Raw genomic sequence first — 23,821 nt, forward strand, 5'->3', positions numbered from 1 at the left:
ACTTTGGAATCAGTTTGATAAACATTAACAAAATGATCAATGTGTGACCTCACTGTGATGTAAACAACATGTGTGTCATAGTCTACAGGCTCCAAATCTACCCCAAACCTATCCAAACTGATCCACAATATACACTTGTAAACGAAAATACAAGAAGAATCAATTAGTATTTAAAATACAAATAAACACTCTACCCCAGGAATGCTCATATCTTCCTTGTGAAGACCAGTCATCTGCAGCAGAGTTAAGTTCCTCACAAAACCGCTGTAATTTTCTTGTGAAAATAAAGACCTTGATTGGCTAGTTCATGTGTGTTTGTTTATAGATAGACCTAAACTTAAAAAAAGGTAGGTCCTGAGAAAGGTAGGTCCTGAGATGAGTATTTTGGCCAATATACTGTACTCTCTCGTACAGTAGTTATACTTTATTCGATCAGAAGATGGCGCTCGTATTGCAAAGATGCGACAAGAAAAAAAAAAAATTCCATTCAGATCTTTGTAAATGATTTGCATACTATCCACCCTAAATTATATGTGATAAAGGTAATTTCTAATACTATTTATGGCAGGATAGTGTGATATTGGTCATTTTCAATACTATTTATGGCAGGATAGTGTGATATTGGTCATTTTCAATACTATTTATGGCAGGATAGTGTGATATTGGTCATTTTCAATACTATTTATGGCAGGATAGTGTGATATTGGTCATTTTCAATACTATTTATGGCAGGATAGTGTGATATTGGTCATTTTCAATACTATTTATGCCAGGATAGTGTGATATTGGTCATTTTCAATACTATTTATGGCAGGATAGTGTGATATTGGTCATTTTCAATACTATTTATGGCAGGATAGTGTGATATTGGTCATTTTCAATACTATTTTTGGCAGGATAGTGTGATATTGGTCATTTTCAATACTATTTATGGCAGGATAGTGTGATATTGGTCATTTTCAATACTATTTATGGCAGGATAGTGTGATATTGGTCATTTTCAATACTATTTATGGCAGGATAGTGTGATATTGGTCATTTTCAATAATATTTTTGGCAGGATAGTGTGATATTAGTAATTTTCAATACTATTTATGGCAGGATAGTGTGATATAGGTAATTTTCAGTACTATTTACGGCAGGATAGTGTGATATTGTGACTCAGGGATACTGAGGTTGAATCTAGCATGGAAACAGGTTTTGTGATCAACGTTATCTGTGGTCGACAAAATGTCAGGACAGTCAAATACATTGGTATTTTTTTATTTATTATTATTATCTCATTTACGCACCACTGTTTCTGCTTTATTTCTGAGATGTTAATCTCAAAAGAGTTATAATAATGACTAGATATTTTACAATAACATTAACTTTCTTTATGTTATCCTCAGAAATTAAAACAAAACAATGTCTTTTATTCAATCTTGATTAATTAATCTCAACTAAATTTGTCACAAGTGATTTATTTAGAACCAGCTGAAGAAAAAAAAACTAATAGAAACTATCATAGAATTTGTAATGGCACTGTTTTTAATGGGAATTTAACTGGTTTCAATGGAAACTTTAATGTTTTAGACTTGTAATCGGTCGCCTTCTACTTCTATGGCTTGTTAACACCATTAAATCATAATGGGAATAGTCTTCAATATTCAAGAATATGTTCTAAAAACACACTACAGGAAACCATTTTTAATACTTATTTAACTGTCCAGTGGTGAGCAAAGAGCCATAAAGCGCCGGAAGTTTTCTGACTAAAAACATGGTTTAAATTCGTTTCTAGAATTCTGACAGACTCTGAATGAGGCCGAGTTCAGATGACAGGTCTGCGCGAGAGGGAGTGTCCAGCGCGCAGTGCATTCAACACGAGCCTGACGCCACGCGCATCCACAGCATTCAACCGCGCCACCGACAGCGCACATTCACGTGAACGTCCTCGTTGAAGATGGTGTTTATGGGGAAGGTCTGCTGCTTTTTGCTCTTCTGTGTTTTTGAAGCGAGCGTCGCGCGCCGGACCGAAGAAGCGGAGACTGTGGAGAAGATTGAAAGCGCGCGCTGCGTCTCGCGATGCCTGACGCTTCACATCACGCAGATCACCGCGTTATTCAAACACCTGCAGGTAAGAGCCACCAAGAGGCAATATTAGTTTAGAAGGTAGGTCCGTATTTTGTATGGGATATATAGCCTTTAAGAAGAGCTTCACACTGGCAACTTTCTGGTTTAAGAAGTTGAGAAGAATAGCTGTTGGTAATATATAGAAAATATTAAAGGTCGAAACAATAAGCCACAAACACAATACGTGCAAAAACATAAAAGCTAACATTCAAAATTATCAATTAACTGTTTTAATCAACAACAATTCGTATGCCAGTGTAATTTTATTGTGTCTGTTTGTTACAACCGCTATTACAATAATGCACTTACATAAATTATAATATATTTAAACAATACAGATTGTTTCAAAGCAGCTTCAGAAACAAAACAAAAAATAAAAACAACGGTAGGCCTATAAATGTTGCTCAGTTTTGATACAATTTCTGGAAAGCAGAGGTAACACTTTATTTTAAGGTGCCCTTAACGTTACATGTTCTTACTGTTATAATAACAATAAATTATGCATAATTACATGCAAGTGACCCTAAACCAAACCCTAACCATAGTAAATATATGTAGCTAATTAATATTACTCAGTGATTAATGTATAATTACACTGTAACAAGCACACCTTAAAATAAAATGTAACCCTAGAAATACAATAGTGTAACTATTCAGGTAAATGTAGTTCAATAAGTGTGAATATTATGTATTTCCATAGCTAAGCTCAGTTCAACTAAAAAAAGTCTTTGAAACCATACACTTATGGTCTTTTGAGTCCTTATGTGACAATGAGCCCCAATCCCATTAGTTTCAGATGCTGAGTTGGGATCTTTTCTGAGCATGTGCAGTCGGTTTAGTGGATGGGAAACACGTTGCTTTTTGTGTGTGTGTGTGTGTGTGTGTGTGAATGAAGTGTTTAATGGCTGTTTTCACCTGTTTTCTTCATGGGTTTATCCCCTAACTGACTGGAGATCAGCTTTAGTGCAGTTGTAGTTAATTGTGTGGTATTTGGAGCTTGAATCATGAAAGCATATGGTCTGACATCCCACCATGCAGCATGACTCTGTCCTATATATCTGTCTTTCAGTTCTGTTTGCTGTGTATCTCTTGAGCTTATGTTTGTGGCATCTCAACCCAGCCATAATTGAGTCATAATTAGAGGCATATTATGAAAAACTATCCACTTTAGTAGTTCCAGACATTAAACTTTCTCTCTGATCTACTTCTAATCTAATTTTCTCCTCCAGTTCCTGTCTGTAAATCTTGATTTGACTTTAAAATCTATGATTTCATCATAAAATTTAATCTGGATACCAGAAGCCTTTTTGCAGCATGCATCTTGCATTTGCATGTTTGCATTTAAATATTAATTTTGCTTAATATTTTATCCACGTATATGATGCGGATTTAAACAGCGATAACTTGCCATTGTTGGCGTAAAGAGATATTTCTATCTGATTTCACACATTAAAAATAATTTTGTTGGTATAAATGTATTTAGGTACAGTTGTTGTTTTTTTTACTTGAATAAAACCAGTTAATTTAGATTTTACCATTTTTAGCTTAGCATTTTTTCAGTATGTGAAGAAGTACAGAGAGTATTGACTCTCATTGGTACCTGAAACCTTTAAATATTTAATTAACGAGCAAAAGGGAGATTTGTAGAACATTGTGAATGACAATTTGTTTTATTCTACTGTGCTTTTTACAAGTTCTGTGGGTGCAGATGCCATGTAGGTCTGCTTATTACCCATTAAATAGCAACATGTTTAAGAATGAGACCATTGACACTCATATATGACTGAGTGTCGGATAACTGTTGCTTTTTTTATTGTGGGAACTCTGGGAAGTAACATGAGGGACTGCCTTGTAAAGGACTCACTAACACATTCTTGTGTGAGCTTTGGTAAGAAGGCTTCTGAAAAACATATTATAACAGCCTCATAAATTACTCCTACAATCACTGTAATTAAATCAGGATGAGATGACTCACTGCAGACTGAATTCTTCTCAGGGAGTTTCTTTATTCTGAGCAGAATTCCAGCCATAATTTCTGTTTGTAAGACGGGACGTTGTGCAGGTTTCACGTTACCGCTCAAAGCGTAGCTGGGGGTTTTGAAGAAGGTGTCCTCCCATTTTTCCTCAGTCTTTTAAAAGTCAAAAACCAAAGACAGTTTAGTGTCCTTACATGCACCAGCTTACACAAACCACTTCAAGAAAAGGAATGTTTGATAAGTCATCATCTCTCGAGCTCGTCCTTTGTTGCAGCAGCTGCTCTGACTGCAGGTGCACGATTTACGACGTCTCCAGACAATGGTGTTTGTTGTGTTAATGGCGCGCATATCCAGTGTCAGAGCAAATGGTTATACTGTGGTAAAAATGCAACTTATCGCACATGACAGGTGTAGAGTGACGAACATCAAACAAATGTAGGCAAAGTTTTCATTTAGGTAGAATTACACTCGTTCTTTGTTCTGCTGACCGTAAAGTGCTGTTCACACGGACACTGGAGGTTTCCCAGTCCATAAGGTCAAGATTTGGCTGATTATTGTGGGCTACACCAATCTGGTGACAGAAATAATTAGGCCTGAATGTAAGATGAGTTTCTTTCTTCTCTTGAACACAGAAGCATGGTAATGAAACGGTTGACACTAGCATTGACTTCCATAGTATTTTAAAAACAGAAGGCTATTAAAAGCATGAAATGTACTTGGATATTTTCCTTTGATGTCACAGCCCATGTGCTGTACACATTCCTGTCATGAAATAGTTTTCTTTGGCTCCAAACTAAATTTCCTCATATCCAAGTGATTGAGCTTAGATTTCAAAACTGAGTTGCCATGGGCAAAACTGGCATCATGTAACTCTCATTAGAAAATAAATCACTACATGCACACTCAACTCTCTGTCTTATGACATGAAAGACAAAAGAAAAGAGTTTCTTACAATCAGAATTTATTTTAAAATCTTTATGGGGCATAAATGTCAAGGTGACCATCCTGAGATCTTAATGAACATATCACTATATGGGTAAAATGATTTTTAATGAGTAGTTTGGCCTATTATTATTATTATTTCAAAGTTTTTTAAAACGAAAAATTGAGAAATAATAATAATTTTATTTAATAACATTAATATAAAAAATGTCCACCAATGACTTAAAAGTGTAAAATGATGTGACCTTTATGACAAACAAGGTTATTTTTTCTCAAGGTAGGTTCACATCAGGGGGTATAAACAGTGATATTTGCGTAAAATTTTTATCCGAACTTTGTTTCAAAATAAATAATGATTAAGAATTATTCAGCTCAGTCTTGAGCTTTAAATTTACCATACTTACTTTACACAACTTTCATATAAACAAAATGGATTGGAAAAAAAACAAACCTTTCCTCCTGCCAACTTGTTCCATTACTAGCATATCCCCTTAAAGCTCATTGTCTTCTGCCAATTTTCCTGTTACCCACGTGACTAAGAGGTCTCTGATTGCTTCTATCTTTCCAATATTAAAGAAACCAAGTCTTGAAAATACAGTTTAAGTAACTTTTAGCCCATATCAAATCTGCTTTATCCAGCGTGATAATGGAAAAGGTGGTCACCGCTCAATTGCTTTTGTAGAAAAAAAATGCAAAAATGTGTAGACAAAAAAAATTATTAAGGTTTCTACCCTTACATCACACAGAGATGTCCTCTTAACCCCTGGCCGTTACTCAGCCAATGTTCATCAATCATTTCTGGTGGACCCACAGCAGTTTGGTATTTTTAATTCACCACAATTAAATACTTAATCCCAATTACAAGCAATATAAATAGCATATATGCATATAAATTTGCCCTTTGCCTTTGTTAGATCAAATTTATGAATTAAAGTGCTATAATCTTGTGTGGGAATGGCAGGGGCAGAAACACAAAACCCACACTCACACTCTAACAGACTCTCTCTCTCACACACACACACACACACACACACACACACACACACACACACACACATACACATACTAATAGAAGGCCCAGACAATAGGAGGACAGATTAAAGGTACACAGGAGCTAAAATTTCCACTCTTTTATTATCCCCGGCTAACTAACATTCTGCATGTGATATAAGTGTGTACAGTGAGTGGTCATTGAATTTTTTTTCTGATAAATGCGCTTCACAGAAAATGAGCCAAGACCAATGATTTTGAGTTTGAAAAAAATATTAATAGTATATTTTTATTTTGATAAAAAGTGAAAACATGTCCCATGGACCCGAAAACCATACACGGGTTAAGTATGCTAAGCAACCTCTTCCTTTCATCATTTTCGTAGCCTTCTTAGACCTTAGTTCCCCCTTCTGTAGTCCTCACTCACTCGCTAGTCTGCTATTAGTGTTACTGGCCATCTGTGGCCAGCATATCTATGTGTCATTTCTCAGAATGAATAAACACAAATCTCACTCAGTTGCTGCTTCACAAGGTGTACCACAGGGATCAGTTCTTGGACCGCTTGTTTTTCAAATTTATATGCCTCCACTTTGCCAGAGTAGTTTTAAGGCCTTTCATACCAAGTTGAATGGTTGGTGCAAAAATTAAGTGTACATCTGAATGAATGCCTGTTAATGTGTCTATTCAGACCAACACCATCATTAGCACTCGGTCACTGTGACAGATTTTTTTACACAGAGGTGTTCTAATCTCTTTTCCATCTCACTGAGAAGAAAACTGGCTAACCAATAACATTTGCACTTTTTTGTCACATGCTCAGAATGCAGCTGTTACTTAAAGTTATGACTTGGTGGTGCTCACAAACAGATGTTTATTTGCTAAGAAACAGTGAATATCAGAGGAAGAATCTAGAATCTGTTCTCTGTATTCTTGTATTTGATGTTGTTTGATAAACACCACAACGAATGCAAAAATCTGTATGAAAAATCTTTTAATACAAGGAAGTAAGGACTTAGTTAGTGACAAGTGAGTAGAAACAGAAATTTGCGCACAATGCTTCATGTATTTTAATAACTAGAGTAGCTGCTGTATTTCTGCTTAAAGCGCCAAATTTTAAAGTACTCATCTGAACAGGATTTCAAAGTTATGCTGATGACACAAAAATATATGTAATTTCTAAGTGCAAGCATCAATTACTGTGTGTCTTCATCATCTTTAAATCTGGAAGGCAGTAAACTCTTTAAAATGAAACACTGACTGAAATTGTGTTACTTGGTCTGAAATATTTCCCTCAAGACCTTGCCATTGACATTGATGTTGTGCAGGTTAGGCCGGCACCCATTTATGAAACTTGGGAATTCTATTTTTAACCTACACTGTGTTTTGAAGTCAGTATCATCCAGCTTGCTAAATCCTTTTTTCATCTGTAAAATAGCTGATTTACACTCTTCATGTACTTTAAAGATGCTGAAGATGATCCATAGTTTCATAACCTCCTGCAACTCACTGTTGGTAGATCTAGTTCAAAACTAACATAACTATGTTATCACCTTGTGCGTTCTTATTTATCAAAGACAGGTAATGCTTTAGACTAAATTTTGAGATTGCACTAAACAAATTTTTCCAACTTGGTAGTCTGCAAATGTTCTTTAATTGAAGAGGAGCAGTTGTACATTTGTGTTTCTCATTTGTGATGTTATATGGCTTTACTGAAATAACTAATTTCAGTTATTATGTGCATGGTGATGTGTTACGGTCAAAACCACAACAGATTCTGGTAATCTGTGTTAAAATATAAGGGCTGGTTAGTCACAGACACTATAAAAATCCAGCAGAAAAACTTTATTGAAACGCTGTTTACAGGAAGAGGCCACACCACAGAGAGCAGTGCTAATCTGTTTCTCTTTAGCTCTTTACTTGAAACAATACTGGAAAGGCGAGCTTAAAGAAAAACAGGCAAGAGTTGGTGAGGCTGTAAAGGCGGTTCAGGGAAATGCCGTCAGGTCGGTAGGCACCCTTTGTCACCATGGGGCATGTGGTGAAGACTGAGGTCCGAGAGAACAACACGTGATTATGGGACACTGAGCTGTGTAGAAATAAGATGGGTTTATGGCACGGAACGGTTATTTTCCAAAGAACTGAAATAGAAGCAATGTGGCATAAATCTCTGGTGGTGGTCTATGGTGGGATCGTGAAAGAAAGGTACTGTATCAAAACTCACATGAGATGAATGATCATTTAAACTGTAAAAATGACAGGAATGAATGAGAGGAACTCCAATGATTGATTCTTTTAAAGTTTAAATATTTCATTGTTGTGGTTGATTGTAATACTTTATTTTGTTGTAAATAGCTTGTTTCTGAAGTAGGTAGCATGTACAAATAGGGCACAAACTGGTCTCCCATAATTTAGATATGTTTACTAAACATTATCCAACCTTAAAATACCATATGGAAAGTAGCCTTCCACACCACTACCCATTAAAATAGTGGTCCTGAGTGAAATACCGGTCTTCATCTCTGTTGTAGCTCATACTAGAGGGCCTGGAAGCAATGCAAAGGTAAGTGAGGGGGGGAAATATGTTTTATATATAATTAACCTAATTAACAAGATAGAAGCACAATCAGTAATCAATCCAATTAACAAGATAAGAGGTGTGTATATACACACAGAAGACTTACCTTTGTTCCTTGACAGTTTTGCAGCATCCCTTCACTCTGTCTTCTCCGCACATATAACTATACCTGTCCTAACCTGTAGGGTGGTACTCTGGGTTCTCCAAGCTCGGATCCCTCCCCTCAGACAGCACGCCAAATATGCATAACCTTTACTCTGTTTATTATATGTAAGTGTGAACTAGTGAACTGATAAAAAGGGAGAACAGGGTTTTAGGATATTGATACAAGTCCTACATTTTGGAAACAGCAAATATAGTTTTAGGAGGCGAGTATTTGAATGTTCAAAATTGACACCAAAACAGAGCCATGAAAATTGATCAAATTCACAAAAATCTTGCATTGAGATACATTAAATACGGAAAACACTGAAGATCAGCCATACTTGCTTGATATGCAAGAACAAACCCTCATGAAGCAAGCATGTTTGCCCAATTTGATGATCTCTGTGCATGTGCTTTGAATAGGTTTTATTTATATAAAATCCTAAATGTTTCTTCAGAAGACTTGGATAAAAGCACTCGTGGATTAATTTTATAATGTCTTTTTGAAGAGTCAAAACTTCGGTTGTCTCAGATTTCATTCAAAGTGTATATAAGAGATATTTGGGCTTTTACAGATAAATAAACCCTGATCAACACTTATATAGAGTTCAGCACATATTGGAACATGCTTGTTTCATGAGTGAGAACCAATGAGGTTTGTTCTCTTTGGGTGACTCAAGTTTGATTTGAGAGTGAATTAAGAAAGATTTATACCTTAATGTCTTTTTTTGCAGCTTGAAAGTTTTGAGTTCCATTGCCTTTCATAAAATGGATAAAAACAGCCGAAACACTTGTCAAAATACTTCTCATGTGTTCTGATGGTCAAAAGACAGTAATATAGCTTTGGAACGACATGAGGATGAGAAAATGACTTGTAATTTGTTGCTACACTATTCCTTTAACAATGCATTTTTGATAGCTGATGAAATAACACTTAAGATATAAATCAGTAAGATGGTAAGTGTCTGTTAGTTTTGGCTGGACTTCAGAAGACACAGACAGACCTTTGAGCTGAGCTTTAGCTCCGTCATCTATTTATCCTCATCTGTCTAAGCAAACACATAACAGTTCATGAACCGCATTGGTGATTACTCGTGGTTGTTTAATATACCTTGACAGTGATATATAGCAGCTTACAGTCGGTTTATTTTGGTAGAAGGTTTTTATCGGTTGGATAAATGGTTTTATGGTTTAATCTAAATCTCTCATTAAGGGAAAAGGCTCTGTTCTCTCTTAAGTGGGACGAACATGTCTTCAGCCCCAAAGAAAAAGGATTTCACTTTAATATAATCTTCTTGTTTTCTGTGTTTAAAGAAAAAAACATCTGAAACAAACTTAAGAGGATTTCTTTTTTATCTCTTCATGAACGTTTGTGAAACAGACCTGTAAGTGTTATGGGTTTAGTTGGTTTAGTTTGAAGGTGTGGAGTGAGAGCTTTAGTCTGGGAAGCTCATCAAGAAGGATTTAGCCTTGATGTGATCTCTTGAGATGATGTTACGCTTTAGCATTCCTTTGGAGATCACTACTGGAGACTCAATGACACACAGTGGGCTCTCTCTGTCCCTAAAGTCCTAATTAAAACCTCACAAAAGACTTGTGGGACCTCAGAGGAGGCGTGACTCACGTTTGCTGAGGATAAATAATGGTTACCCAGAGGGAGTTTCTGGAGGATTGCTGTGGCGTTCGCCTGCATGATGCTCACTCGTATATGTGTTTGCCTTTGCCATCATTTCAGAGCAGCATTCAGATGGCATTTTAAATGAGGTTACAGAGAAGTCTTTGTGTTTGTGGTGTCTGCTGTCCCCTCGTTCCCAAAGACACTGTGACATAATAGAAGTCTAAACACAGACACTCTGGACCGTCATTCATTAGCTATGGTTAAATCATCATCATCACTTTCCCGAAACAAGGTTTGGTTAGGTGTTGACGTATGCTTGAGGCTGTGGTCATGGTGTGTTTACTTCCTCATACATGATTCATTCTTGCCTATGTCGCCCTACGCTGGAAGGAATTCTGACCTCAGGCTTTAAATGCCACTGTAGACCCAAGGCAAATATATATCATAGTCATCTAACAGACATACATGACAGGAGACTGGTGCTCTTGTATTAAACAGATGAAACTTTTGTAGAAATATGGCAAAGAAATGACTCAACAGACAGTCGTTTCAAAATTTTAACTTTAACGCAACTTAATGCAGTTAATCAATTAGAATTTAAAAGAGATTCCATTGTTGGTTCCATTGTATCTGTCTTTATTTTTCCTATTTTTCTTAAAACTAAAAAAAAAAAACGTATACAGTGGTTGATGGATTCGTAGACATTTTGAAATGGCTTTGATGTAGCAAAGCCTTATTTACTGAATCATGTGACTTCACTCCCGCATCACTCCATATAACTGGTTCAAAGTGATTTGCAATGGTTTCAAAGCTTCAAAGAACAGTGCTTCAAAAACTTCTGAGATTGTCTTCTTATTTTTATTGAATAAATGTTTACACAGTAATTAGATCCATGCCTGCAGTATGATACGTGATTCTACCTTCAGAAATCCTGTTTGCTGTATTCCTGCTCAATGTCAAACTGACCGCAATCTTCCAAAGCAATCCTTAAAATACAGTACTTCTTATACATTGCCATTGGTAAAAGCTTTCTCTAGTGTTTGAGCAACCTTTAAAGATGAACCCTCTATTTCATACTCAGTACTCTGAAACTTTGTGATGTCATTGTAATCATTTGTATGTGTTTCTCGGTCTCTTTCAGAATGACCGTGTGTTGGACTGGTGTGAGGACCACAGGAGATGTTCACAGGTAAGATGTGTTTTCAGATTAATGAGCTTGACGGTATTCATTGAGCTCACAGCTTTTCACACTGCCTCAGCACTGCTAAATAAAACTCTGTTCAAATGTAATTTCCTTTTATTACAAGGAAATGGCCAAAGGTTAATTCCTTTATACAAACCACATACCCTGTACCTACACTAAACCTCACTCATGTCTAATGGCTTCTGGAAACCCAACATAAACAGCACTTAGAGCCGCTGTTGTACCCAGGGCAATTCTTTTGCCTTATTAAAGCTCTTTCCTTCCACCAGATTATGGTCATTTTAGGTTGGAGTACTTTATACAAACAGAGATAGTATTTTAATATCTTGGTGTTCCCTAGACTTATTTTTTCCAGACAGACAATCAGAATGGATGTCACCTGTGCATATTATTCCATATAGCAATCACTGATTTTATCCAAGTTCCTGGTGGATAAAATTACTGTCACATTACAGCAGTAATAGGTTGTGAACATGTTTCATGTTGACTTTAGACCAAGTTTGTTTTTCCTCACTGGTTTTCCCCATGGAAAATAAATAAGGATAGGTTAGGGGTAATGCCATTTACAGCACACCTCTCCTTCACTCAGAGTTCATTTGCATTGACGCATTTATCACAAAAGCTCCCTGGACTTTTTTACACAAATTATACTTACATGAGCCAGATTATCACTAAATAATATAACACTATGCCATGAGCTCCTAACAATTTTGCCTCAGCGCATTATTGGTTAACTAATACATTTCTATGTTTGCATCACTTAAACAGCTTCATATGCATGGCTTTTCTGGCAGTAAACTTGCTCAGTAGCTCACCTGGTACAGCATTGCATTTGCTTGAGTATGAGTCAAGTTAAACATGGGCCACGATAAGCACAGATGCTTCTCCAAAAGATTTTTTTCAATCACATTTGCTTTTTTTAACACTATCAGTTAAAGGGTTAGTTCATCCAATATGGTAATATGGCAATATGGTATGCCACACACTGCACTTTAACGTTTACAGCTCATCACTGGACTATACATACACACTGCATTTAATACAATAACCTAACGGTAACCACCGGATACCATCCATGACATTTCTGTATCCAGTTCACGTACACTGTTGCTAAGTGTTGCTAAGTTTTGCACCTTAGTATATTTTTATGCGTGTATATGTTTACAGAATGCAGAACGTGTACATTCTGTGTATAGTGTACATTGTATAGTACATATAGTACATTGTACAGTGTAGCATATAGTGTACATTCCGTGTATAGTATAGTGTATAGTGTTTAATCTGTAGTGCTAACTGTATGTATGTACATATTGCGTATAATGTGTAGTTTTAACTGTAAGTTTGTCTAATAGTACACTGTATGTACTCTCCATATGTATGTGCATATTGCACACTTTCACCTGTTGAAGTCTGTTTGTTATATGTTAACTGTATCTGCAATTTCTGGAGTAAGCTCCCAACAACTTTCACTCACCAAAGCACATGTGCTGTGTAACATGTGACAATAAAAGTGACGACTTCATCCACAAATTAAAATTATGTCATTAATAACTCACCCTCATGTTGTTCCAAACCCATCTTGGGAACACAGTTTAAGATATTTTAGATTTAGCCCGAGAGCTCTCAGTCCCTCCATTGAAGCTGTGTGTACGGTATACTGTCCATGTCCAGAAAGGTAAGAAAAACATCATCAAAGTAGTCCATGTGACATCAGAGGGTCAGTTAGAATTTGTTGAAGCATTGAAAATACATGTTGGTCCAAAAATAGCAAAAACTACGACTTTATTCGGCATTGTCTTCTCTTCCGGGTCTGTTGTGAGCGCGACTGCTGTGACTGTTGATGTACGACGTTGCTGACATGTTATTTTTGTTATTGGGCGCACCAGAAAACACATCATATGTCAACAGCGCCGTAAACGCACTCACAAAACACCCGGAAGAGAAGACAATGCTAAATAAAGTCATATTTTTTGTAATTGTTAGACCAAAATATATTTTCAATGCTTCAACAAATTCTAACTGAGTCCTCTGATGTCACATGGACTACTTTGATGATGTTTTTCTTACCTTTCTGGACGTGGACAGAAGACCGTACACACAGCTTCAATGGAGGGACTGAGAGCTCTCGGACTAAATCTAAAATATCTTAAACTGTGTTCCAAAGATAAATGGAGGTCTTACGGGTTTGAAACAACATGAGGGTGAGTTATTAATGACATAATTTTCATTTTTGGATGAATAACCCTTTAAGTGTAAGGTTGGGTTTAGTGTAGATGCTATGTTATTATCAAATGCAATAGAGCTCTACTAGATTTAAGTTAATCTATTCTGAATAAAATTAAACACTCTTTAGTGCCTCTCAATGGAGATTTCTCCTTGAAATGCAAAATGTGCAAAAAGCTATATAATATTTTGCCGAAATGCTGTGGTTTACTATATCTCCCAAACACAGTGTTAATCAGAGGCACTGAGACTGAAGTGGACCATGAAGAACACCAAGGACTGTTTTTTTTTTCAGTATAGTGATATGCAACCGTAATTGCCCTTCGATAAGCTAGTAAACATGGGTAGCTCATTAATGGTAATTGCCTAAACCCAGACATCTCTGGCTGCCGTCTGCCAATCACCAACCACCACTCACCCTGAGGGTCAGAGCTTTAAAATCGCTGAATGAAAAAGAGCAAAAACATTCCTCGTGAAAGCTGTATTTCTCACACCAAGCATTTAAGCCATTCTAATTGCCTTCAGATGGAAGCAATCCACCGTCAGCCCTTCCAATAACAGGTAAAGTAAATGTTGTGTTTCTTATGAAAATAAGCTGTGTTCACATCCTCCTGGGCTGAGCTGCGTCTCTAAAAGTGCACTTGAAATTAGCTCCTGTTTATTCGTTTAAAGCCCAGGCCAGGAAGACGCTGTTTTTTTCTTTTTCTTGTAATTTCTTGTTTGCTTGTGAAGGGCTTTCTACGTCTAAATGTTTTTTTCTGTATATTTTGAGTGCATGGTTATCACAAATCCCCTCCTATCCCTTTCAAAAAAATATTTTTTACTCGAGTGTGCTCTTATTATACTTAAACAAAACAAAAAAAAATAAATAAGAGTATACTCTACATTTGGTCTACTGTTTATGTGTTAACAGTGCTTGTCTACTTGTATATAAACTTCATACAAAATCATACTTAAGTATACTTGTTTTACACTGACATGTATACAGAACAGTCTAAGAATATTTGGCCTATACTTGTACTTCATAAGAAAAATTATAATGTAGTATTCTATATATGTGACCCTGGGCCATAAAACCGGTCATAACACTCAACCGAAATCGAGATTTATACATCATCTGAAAGCTGAATAAATAAGCTTTCCATTGATGTATGGTTTATTAGGATCGACTTATAGATACAACTAAAATCGGGAATTTGAGGGGGCAAAAAAATCTAAATACCGGTACTGAGAAAATCACCTTTAAATTTATCCAAAAGAATTTTTAACTATGCATATTACTAATCAAAAATTAAGTTTTGATATGTTTACGATAGGAGATTTAGAAAATATCTTCATGGAACATGATCTTTATTTAATATCCTAATGATTTTTGCCATAAAAGAAAAATTTATAATTTTGACCCTTAAAAAGTTTTTTTGGCCATTGATTAAAATATACCCCAGCGACTTAAGACTGGTTTTGTGGTCCAGGGTCACATATACTATTTATATTTTATATATCTTACCATATACTAAACTTTAAGTACAACTTTTTTTCATAAACTAAAAAAGTGGGAAAACTTTTTTAATTATTCACCTGTGGTATTTCAGTTTTACTTAAAACAAAGAACTTGAAGTATACTTTTCCCCAAATGCACAAGCTACAGCATCTATAATGATCAGTGGCCAGTGTTAGGAGCTTGATCAGGGCGTCACCCCAGCACTTGTCCAGTCTTATCCATCAGGCTTGACCCTGGGTGAAGGAGAAGCTGTCAGATGTTTCACTGTGGCAACACACACACTTTACTATCCCTCTGGAAAGGGATTACCCTCAACGAAGCCAATCTCTTCTCTTAAGTAAAGCTTAGAAGCAGATGGAGGCCTATGCCCTGCTGGGGTTGACCCGGTCTGGGCTGGGGCGCAAGCTTTGGACCCAGATCAGCGGGTGAGCCGAACGCCTGGAGGGTCATGAGGGGCAGCACACAAGGGTCACTCTGTGTGTGGCCATCTGAGCTCATGCTGAAGCCATGAGGGCACTGTTGACTCAGCAGCTTCCCGCTTTAAGGGGCATATTGTTTTGAGATTTTGGGAGCTCATTACATTTAACAGTTCCTGGAAGTTTCACAGGAGAGCTTATTCCAGCTTTGTTTGGCAACTGGTCATTTTGGAGTTTTAAAATGAGTCGCATTAGGTATCTGAAAGCAGTAATATTGTATGTTGTTGCTCATGCTGATAAATCAGCCTAGTAGTGCTCTTATCATGGTAACCAAGCCTCAAAATACTGGTGGCTCCACAGTACTCTTGTCAGGGTTGCCAGATCTGTGTAGCAAAACTAGCCTGTTGTCATTCAAATCTACCCAAAAACTAGTCCAATTACCATTTAATAACACAAATGTTAACCCAAATAAAACTATGCCACTCCCATACCTAAAATACATATTTTATAGTCACTGTTATGCATTACACACAATTTCAACTCACTGAATAGTAATTATCATAAACAGTTTATCATAAATCATCTTTTATTAAGGTTAACATTTACAAACCTTAAAATGTTTATATGTATATGCTTAAATGTATACAAAAATGTTTTAAGGTGTAAGTTTTTCTTAGCATAACACAATATGTGTTTCTGGCAAAAAAAATCTGTGGTATATCACAAAACTTTTTGTGTGTTGTTTTCACACAGTAATTGGTTTCACAAATAATTACAAAGAAACGGCAAGTAACACTTTTTCCTCAAATTATCTTGAAACAAATAGTTTTTAGTTGTTTCAATTGTTACAGTTTTTGTTTATCATATGAATTGCATGTGGTATATGAGTGCCACAGAGGTGGCAGTTTTCGGTGAACAGGTCGTCTGAGGAGTTGGCATCATCTCTTCTCAGGTGTTCTGGATCCAGACTGAACAGAGAAACAAATAGAGACATCATTAGCATAGCTGCTGTTCCAACAAAGTCAAATTAATGTATTTAACCCAAGCTAAAGAATAATAATGCACAATTGATCAGATATAACTACAGTCCAAGATTATGAGATGTATTATTTGAGTGATTGGCCAAAGAGATGTGTTTTTAATCTAGATGAGAGAGTGTGTCTGAACCCCAAACATTATCAGGAAGGCTATTTCAGAGTTTGGGAGCCAAATGCAAAAAAGCTCTACCTCCATTAGTGGACTTTGCTATCCTAGGAACTACCAAAAGTCCAGCGTTTTGTGACCTTAGGGAGCGTGATGGATTGTAACGTGGTAGAAGACTATATATATAGCTGAGTATCATCAGCATAACAGTGGAAGCTAATTCTGTATTTTCTAATTATATTAGGGGCAACATGTATATTGAAAATAGCAGAGGACCTAGGACAGATCCTTGTGGCACTCCATAAATAAATGAAATGACTCCCCATTTAAATAAACAAAGTGGTAGCGATTATACAGGTAAGCTCTAAACCATCTTAGAGCCTGCCCTTGAATACCTGTATAGTTTTGTAATCGATCTACGAGTATGTCATGAACTATGGTGTTACAGGATCGAATAAACATGTTGTTGATTTAGATGAAGTGATAAGTTTATTTAGCTCTTCCTGTCCTGTAAAGCACTACAGTTTATCTTTGAGTGCGATGAATGAAGCTGAAGTATTAGATGCTATAGGATCTACATTTGATATTGTATTTCTGATGTTATCTAATTTATCAGTGAAGAAATTCATAAATTCATTACTGTTTAACTGTGAGGAAATATTTAGATTGGGTGGCGTCTGGTTATTTGTTTATCTAGCCACTGTGCTAAATAAAAACCTTGGATTGTTTTGGTTATTTTTAATGAGTTTGTGATGCAAGTCCTAATGCATCATTTGTATTATCAATGTGAATGTTAAAGTCAATGACAATTAGTGCTTTATCAATGGTAACCAATAGGTCTGAGTGGAAATCTGCTAATTATTTTAGGAATTCTGTATACGGCCCTGGTGGTCTATTCACAATAGCCAGAGCCAAAATAAGTAGACAGTGTAAAAATAAGCAGAAGTATTTCGAATGAGTTAAACCTGTTTCCTGTTTATGGGTAACATTGAGAATATCACTATATATTTTTGCAACACCTCCGCCACGACCAGTCTGACGGGGCTCGTGCTTTAAACAGTAGTTTGGTGGAGTAGACTCATTGAGACCAATATAATCATTTGGTTTGAGCCAGGTCAAAGTACAACCCGAATTCCGGAAAAGTTGGGACGTTTTTTAAATTTTAATAAAATGAAAACTAAAAGACTTTCAAATCACATGAGCCAATATTTTATTCACAATAGAACATAGATAACATAGCAAATGTTTAAACTGAGAAAGTTTACAATTTTATGCACAAAATGAGCTCATTTCAATTTTGATTTCTGCTACAGGTCTCAAAATAGTTGGGACGGGGCATGTTTACCATGGTGTAGCATCTCCTTTTCTTTTCAAAACAGTTTGAAGACATCTGGGCATTGAGGCTATGAGTTGCTGGAGTTTTGCTGTTGGAATTTGGTCCCATTCTTGCCTTATATAGATTTCCAGCTGCTGAAGAGTTCGTGGTCGTCTTTGACGTATTTTTCGTTTAATGATGCGCCAAATGTTCTCTATAGGTGAAAGATCTGGACTGCAGGCAGGCCAGGTTAGCACCCGGACTCTTCTACGACGAAGCCATGCTGTTGTTATAGCTGCAGTATGTGGTTTTGCATTGTCCTGCTGAAATAAACAAGGCCTTCCCTGAAATAGACGTTGTTTGGAGGGAAGCATATGTTGCTCTAAAACCTTTATATACCTTTCAGCATTCACAGAGCCTTCCAAAACATGCAAGCTGCCCATACCGTATGCACTTATGCACCCCCATACCATCAGAGATGCTGGCTTTTGAACTGAACGCTGAAGGTCTCCCTCCTCTTTAGCCCGGAGGACACGGCGTCCAGGATTTCCAACAAGAATGTCAAATTTGGACTCGTCTGACCATAAAACACTATTCCACTTTGAAATAGTCCATTTTAAATGAGCCTTGGCCCACAGGACACGACGGCGCTTCTGGACCATGTTCACATATGGCTTCCTTTTTGCATGATAGAGCTTTAGTTGGCATCTGCTGATGGCACGGCGGATTGTGTTTACCGACAGTGGTTTCTGAAAGTATTCCTGGGCCCATTTAGTAATGTCATTGACACAATCATGCCGATGAGTGATGCAGTGTCGTCTGAGAGCCCGAAGACCACGGGCATCCAATAAAGGTCTCCGGCCTTGTCCCTTACGCACAGAGATTTCTCCAGTTTCTCTGAATCTTTTGATGATGTTATGCACTGTAGATGATGAGATTTGCAAAGCCTTTGCAATTTGACGTTGAGGAACATTGTTTTTAAAGTTTTCCACAATTTTTTTACGCAGTCTTTCACAGATTGGAGAGCCTCTGCCCATCTTTACTTCTGAGAGACTCTGCTTCTCTAAGACAAAGCTTTTATAGCTAATCATGTTACAGACCTGATATCAATTAACTTAATTAATCACTAGATGTTCTCCCAGCTGAATCTTTTCAAAACTGCTTGCTTTTTTAGCCATTTGTTGCCCCCGTGCCAACTTTTTTGAGACCTGTAGCAGGCATTAAATTTTAAATGAGCTAATTAAGTGGATAAAAGTGTAAAATTTCTCAGTTTAAACATTTGCTACGTTATCTATGTTCTATTGTGAATAAAATATTGGCTCATGTGATTTGAAATTCCTTTAGTTTTCATTTTATTAAAATTTAAAAAACGTCCCAACTTTTCTGGAATTCGGATTGTACATCAAAACTTAATTATTTAGCTTTCAGATAATGTATAGATCTCAATTGACACTCAAGACTGGTTTTGTGGTCCAGGGTAACACCCACACACACATTTGTTTTTGTGAAAAGTGGGTTCATCCCATAGGCGTAATTGTTTTTATACTGTACAAACTGTATATTCTATGGCCCTACACCAACCCTACATCTAACCCTAACCCTCACAGGAAACTTTGTGCATTTTTACTTTCTCAGAAAAACTCATTCTGTATGATTTATAAGTGTTTGAAAAATGGGGACATGGGTTATGACCTCATAAGTCACCCTCTCCTTGTAATACCTGTGTCATACCCATGTCATTATACAGAGTTGTGTCCTGATATGTCACAAAAACATGCCCACATATATGTGTGTGTAGTTCCAGTTAAGGTGATTGACTAACGAGCTCCACCTGTGCCAAATTGATTAATTATCTGATCATGCTCCTCCCAAACCTTGCTTATAAAATAATTTGTGTTTAAGTAGACAACAATGTGAAGAATTTTGCAAAAATATATTGATGTGTCTCATTTATTAATGATATACTTGTTATTTGTAAAATATTTTCAGTTTTATGCCCAACTTTATTTAATATTATTAATGAAAATAACTAATGATTAATTAATTATGGAGAAAAATAACGTGTTAAAATTACTAACGCATTTAATGCACTTGCCCCGCCCCAAACCTATGTGGATCATCTGCCATTTCATACAGTCGATTGATGACTAATAACAGGCTGGGCAACAACTTACTGCATGATGGAGCCTAGAGAATATCCCTAAAATTCAAGATATGGGGCAAAACGCCCGTTTGAGATTGTGTCTCATATTTACATCACATAGTTAAGAAATATCACAGAAGTAGGCTATATCAAAGTGCAATATCACACTTGTGCAAATGTGATACTCATCTTATAAAACAATTCATTAAGAAGTTAATGTTGTGTTATCTTAGACACAATGTTGCCTGTTTTGCTAAATTTTTCCAACCAGAAGATAAAGACAAAGCAGAACTGTTCATCTCTGAGCAACCCACAGCAGCATTTAATTTCTTAATCCACGTTTTGAATGAATTTGGTGAACCATTTGGCACATTGAACCACTTGCATATGTGTTGGCTTTGAAGTGGCGCTGCACAGACTGATCGGTGTATGATGGAGTTGTCTGCTTTCTAAGCTCTTGCAGTACTTTGATGTCACACACCGATCGGCCTGATGGTGATGACCCGCTTCAAGTCCAACAAGCCTAATGATTCAATTAATCATTCATAAAGAACCATTTACTTCACTCCTGAATCAATCAGCCATTTGAACGAATCAAATGAATGAAGAAATGACTCGATGACTTACTCATTAAGACATTTACCACCACCTACTGGCAGTTTTAGTTTATTATTTATAGTATTTTATTAAAGAAATAATTTCATATTTTCATAGTAATAATAATAAAATTAAGAAAATAAATTATTAAAGTTATAGTTCACCCAATCAAAAATGACAATTCTGTCATCATTTACTCACAAAAGTGTCCAAAATAGTAGGCTATATGTAATAAATTTTATCAAACAACATATTTCTTGCTGAACATATTTTTTATAATCTCTGTTTGATGCTTTACACAACAATGACTTTAATTATCTTTGGGGGGTAATTTCTACAGAGATTAAAATGTTTAATCACTTACCAGCCCTAATTAAAATACATAAAAAATAATCAGAAGTTGAGAAAACTCAAGCACACGAGGCAACGATCTGTAGGATCTTTTTGAGTATACTAAACATATGGAAACTTATGGCTTGAATTTTAGGGTAAACTGAGCATTAAAATTACATTTTTATGATCTAAATCATTCTCAGTTGATCTAACTTGTGTATCAGTTTCCTAAACAAACTAAAAAAAGGTTATATAGTTTTAATTCTAAACACCAAAACAAGGCACAGACTAGTTGAAATGGAAGAAACTTCAAGGGGAACACTAATCTCAGTGGTGACATATAAAATATGAACAAAAACACTACATAAGAGATATGACATCTAATTCATAATTACTGATCAAACTAAGCATGTTAAACAGCCTGCTGGGTGTGACATCATATGCTAAGTTGTTCATACTAAAATGGCCTAAAAGTTGACTTAATTTTTCATAATGTTTTCATCATCCAGAAACGATTGTCTGACATGTATTTGGGCTTTTAACAGTGATAAAGTATTGTACTGTTACAGTACATGGCTTGCAAGATGTGATTGAAGTATTGTGACAGCTTTACTGCCGATGATTTTTTCCAGAAGCTTAAATACATCAATTGTGTAACGTTAAACCCCAGTTCAAACAGCTCCACGCTTAAAGCTCTCTACACATTCTTATTCAAAGCACCAAATAATCGCAACAGCATGAAATCAACTGTGGTTTCCACCTAAAGCAATACATTTAGCTTAAAAACCACAGACAGCCTCAAAGCCAACATTACAGTTCCTAAAGTAAACCATGGTTGGTTACCATTTACATATCTGAAATATGCTCTGTTACCTTTAACGGCATGTGAAATAGTTTACGATGAACGATTTATTCGAACCATATGAGTGGCGTAGACAACTCCTCCTCGCCGTCGCTGAGAGTTTCTGCAGGCTGGTGAACTCTGTGGCCCTGTTTCGTAGTTTCTCCTTCACCTTTAGCAGCATGTTTGCTGTGAGCGTGTTGCGTGTGGCCTGCAGACACCTGAACTGCAATGGCAAGTCAATGGATTGCAGACATTCGGAACACCCAGGTTGTTCCCATAATGCACCAGTGCAAATTGTGTGCTTTTTTAAACTACATCAAGCAACGGATGCTTTCCAGTTCATTTGCTGCCCCGTGTGACACCTTTAATGACCAGCCAGTCCTGCAGTCATCAAAAAGGCTGATGTTTCGCTGGGAAGGCGTTTGCCCGTTTTACTAGAGAACTCCCGGGATTCAGAAACACTGAATTAAAGATGTTTCTTCACATATGGTTTTTGTCATAGCGCGTCTGGAGCCCATGAGAATGTACACTAAATCAGAACATGCAGCCTTCCTTTAGAATCATGGACAGGCAAAATGAGAACGCTGAGAGGTCAAGAAGAAACCTTCAAAATCAAGTCTGAGATGATTTGTGTTTCATTAGGGGGCGGGGTATGGACGTTTGTCATCAGCTTCCATATGGATAAGTCATTTGAGTTATTCTTGACATCGAGAGATGAATGGACTACCACTCTTTCTCGGGCTACACTGTGTCTCCTAATGTTTCAGTTTTTCACGTCTGGCATTTGAAGGTTCATCGGAGGTGAGGTCGGGAACACAGGACAACTGTTCCATTTTCCTTTGGTCTCTTGCAGCGAGCACAGCTTTCTCCTATTTGTTGCCATCTTGTTCTGCATGGCTTTCAAAAGGTCTCGGAGGGGCTGCGCCGCTCCACAGAAAGATTTTCTGAATTTGTTCCACCACGTGACAGTCCTCTTTAAAGCTCCTCTGGTTTATGGTGACATACGTTCAGAAAAAATGCTTTTCTTATCAGATGATAATCTGATAACTCCTTACAATAAGGTTAATGCTAATTAACTGATTAGTTGACATTCATTAACAATGACGAATACTTTATGGATCTTACACTGTTAAAAAAGCTTTGTTTGAATCAGGCATTCAATGAAGAACCTTAAACATTTGTGGAAACTTTTTTATTGCACAAAAGGTTCTTTATAGTGAAAAAGAAAAGTTTTTTAGTGTAATAAAATATTCATCACATTAAGAAAAAAGTAGTTCTTTTAAGAAGTGTTCACTGAAAGGTTCTTTGAGGTAAACAAAATGGTTCTTCTATGGCATTGCTGTAAAACACCCATTTGGGAGCTTTATTTTTTACATATGCAGTTGATTTCGACATGTACTTATTTATTATTAAAGAGATAGTTCACTCATAAATATTACGTCATCATGACGTTTTCAAAAATGTGTTCCTTTTTGTTAGCAGAAAAAAGAAACTCAAACAGGTTTGCAATGCCTTGAGGGTGAGTGAATGATGACAGAAGTTTACATTTTGGATGAACTGTCCCTTTAAGTATTAATATTATTTAATGAACCTGATCTGATATGCACTAACAATGAACGGTTGTATTTTAATAACAGTAAAGGTCCTTGCATATATATATATATATATATATATATATATATATATATATATATATTTGTCAGTCTTTCCAGTCTAAATGCTTGCTACAGATGCAAATACGCAGA

At 36.4% G+C, this 23,821-nt stretch overlaps 1 protein-coding gene across 2 annotated transcripts in view; it reads left to right on the forward strand.

Moving 5' to 3' along the window:
• Positions 1–1,803: 1,803 nt before the first annotated feature.
• The window catches only part of anos1b (anosmin 1b), a 65,962-nt gene continuing 43,944 nt past the window's right edge, over positions 1,804–23,821 (forward strand). For both annotated transcript variants that reach the window (XM_059569922.1, XM_059569923.1), the window contains exons 1-2: positions 1,804–2,116; positions 11,499–11,546. In XM_059569922.1, the coding sequence (XP_059425905.1) occupies positions 1,943–2,116; positions 11,499–11,546 (222 nt within the window). In that variant the 5' untranslated portion in view covers positions 1,804–1,942. The remainder of the gene's footprint in view (positions 2,117–11,498; positions 11,547–23,821) is intronic.

This window comes from Carassius carassius, chromosome 16, assembly GCF_963082965.1.
Source record: "Carassius carassius chromosome 16, fCarCar2.1, whole genome shotgun sequence".
Classification (NCBI taxonomy): domain Eukaryota; kingdom Metazoa; phylum Chordata; class Actinopteri; order Cypriniformes; family Cyprinidae; genus Carassius; species Carassius carassius.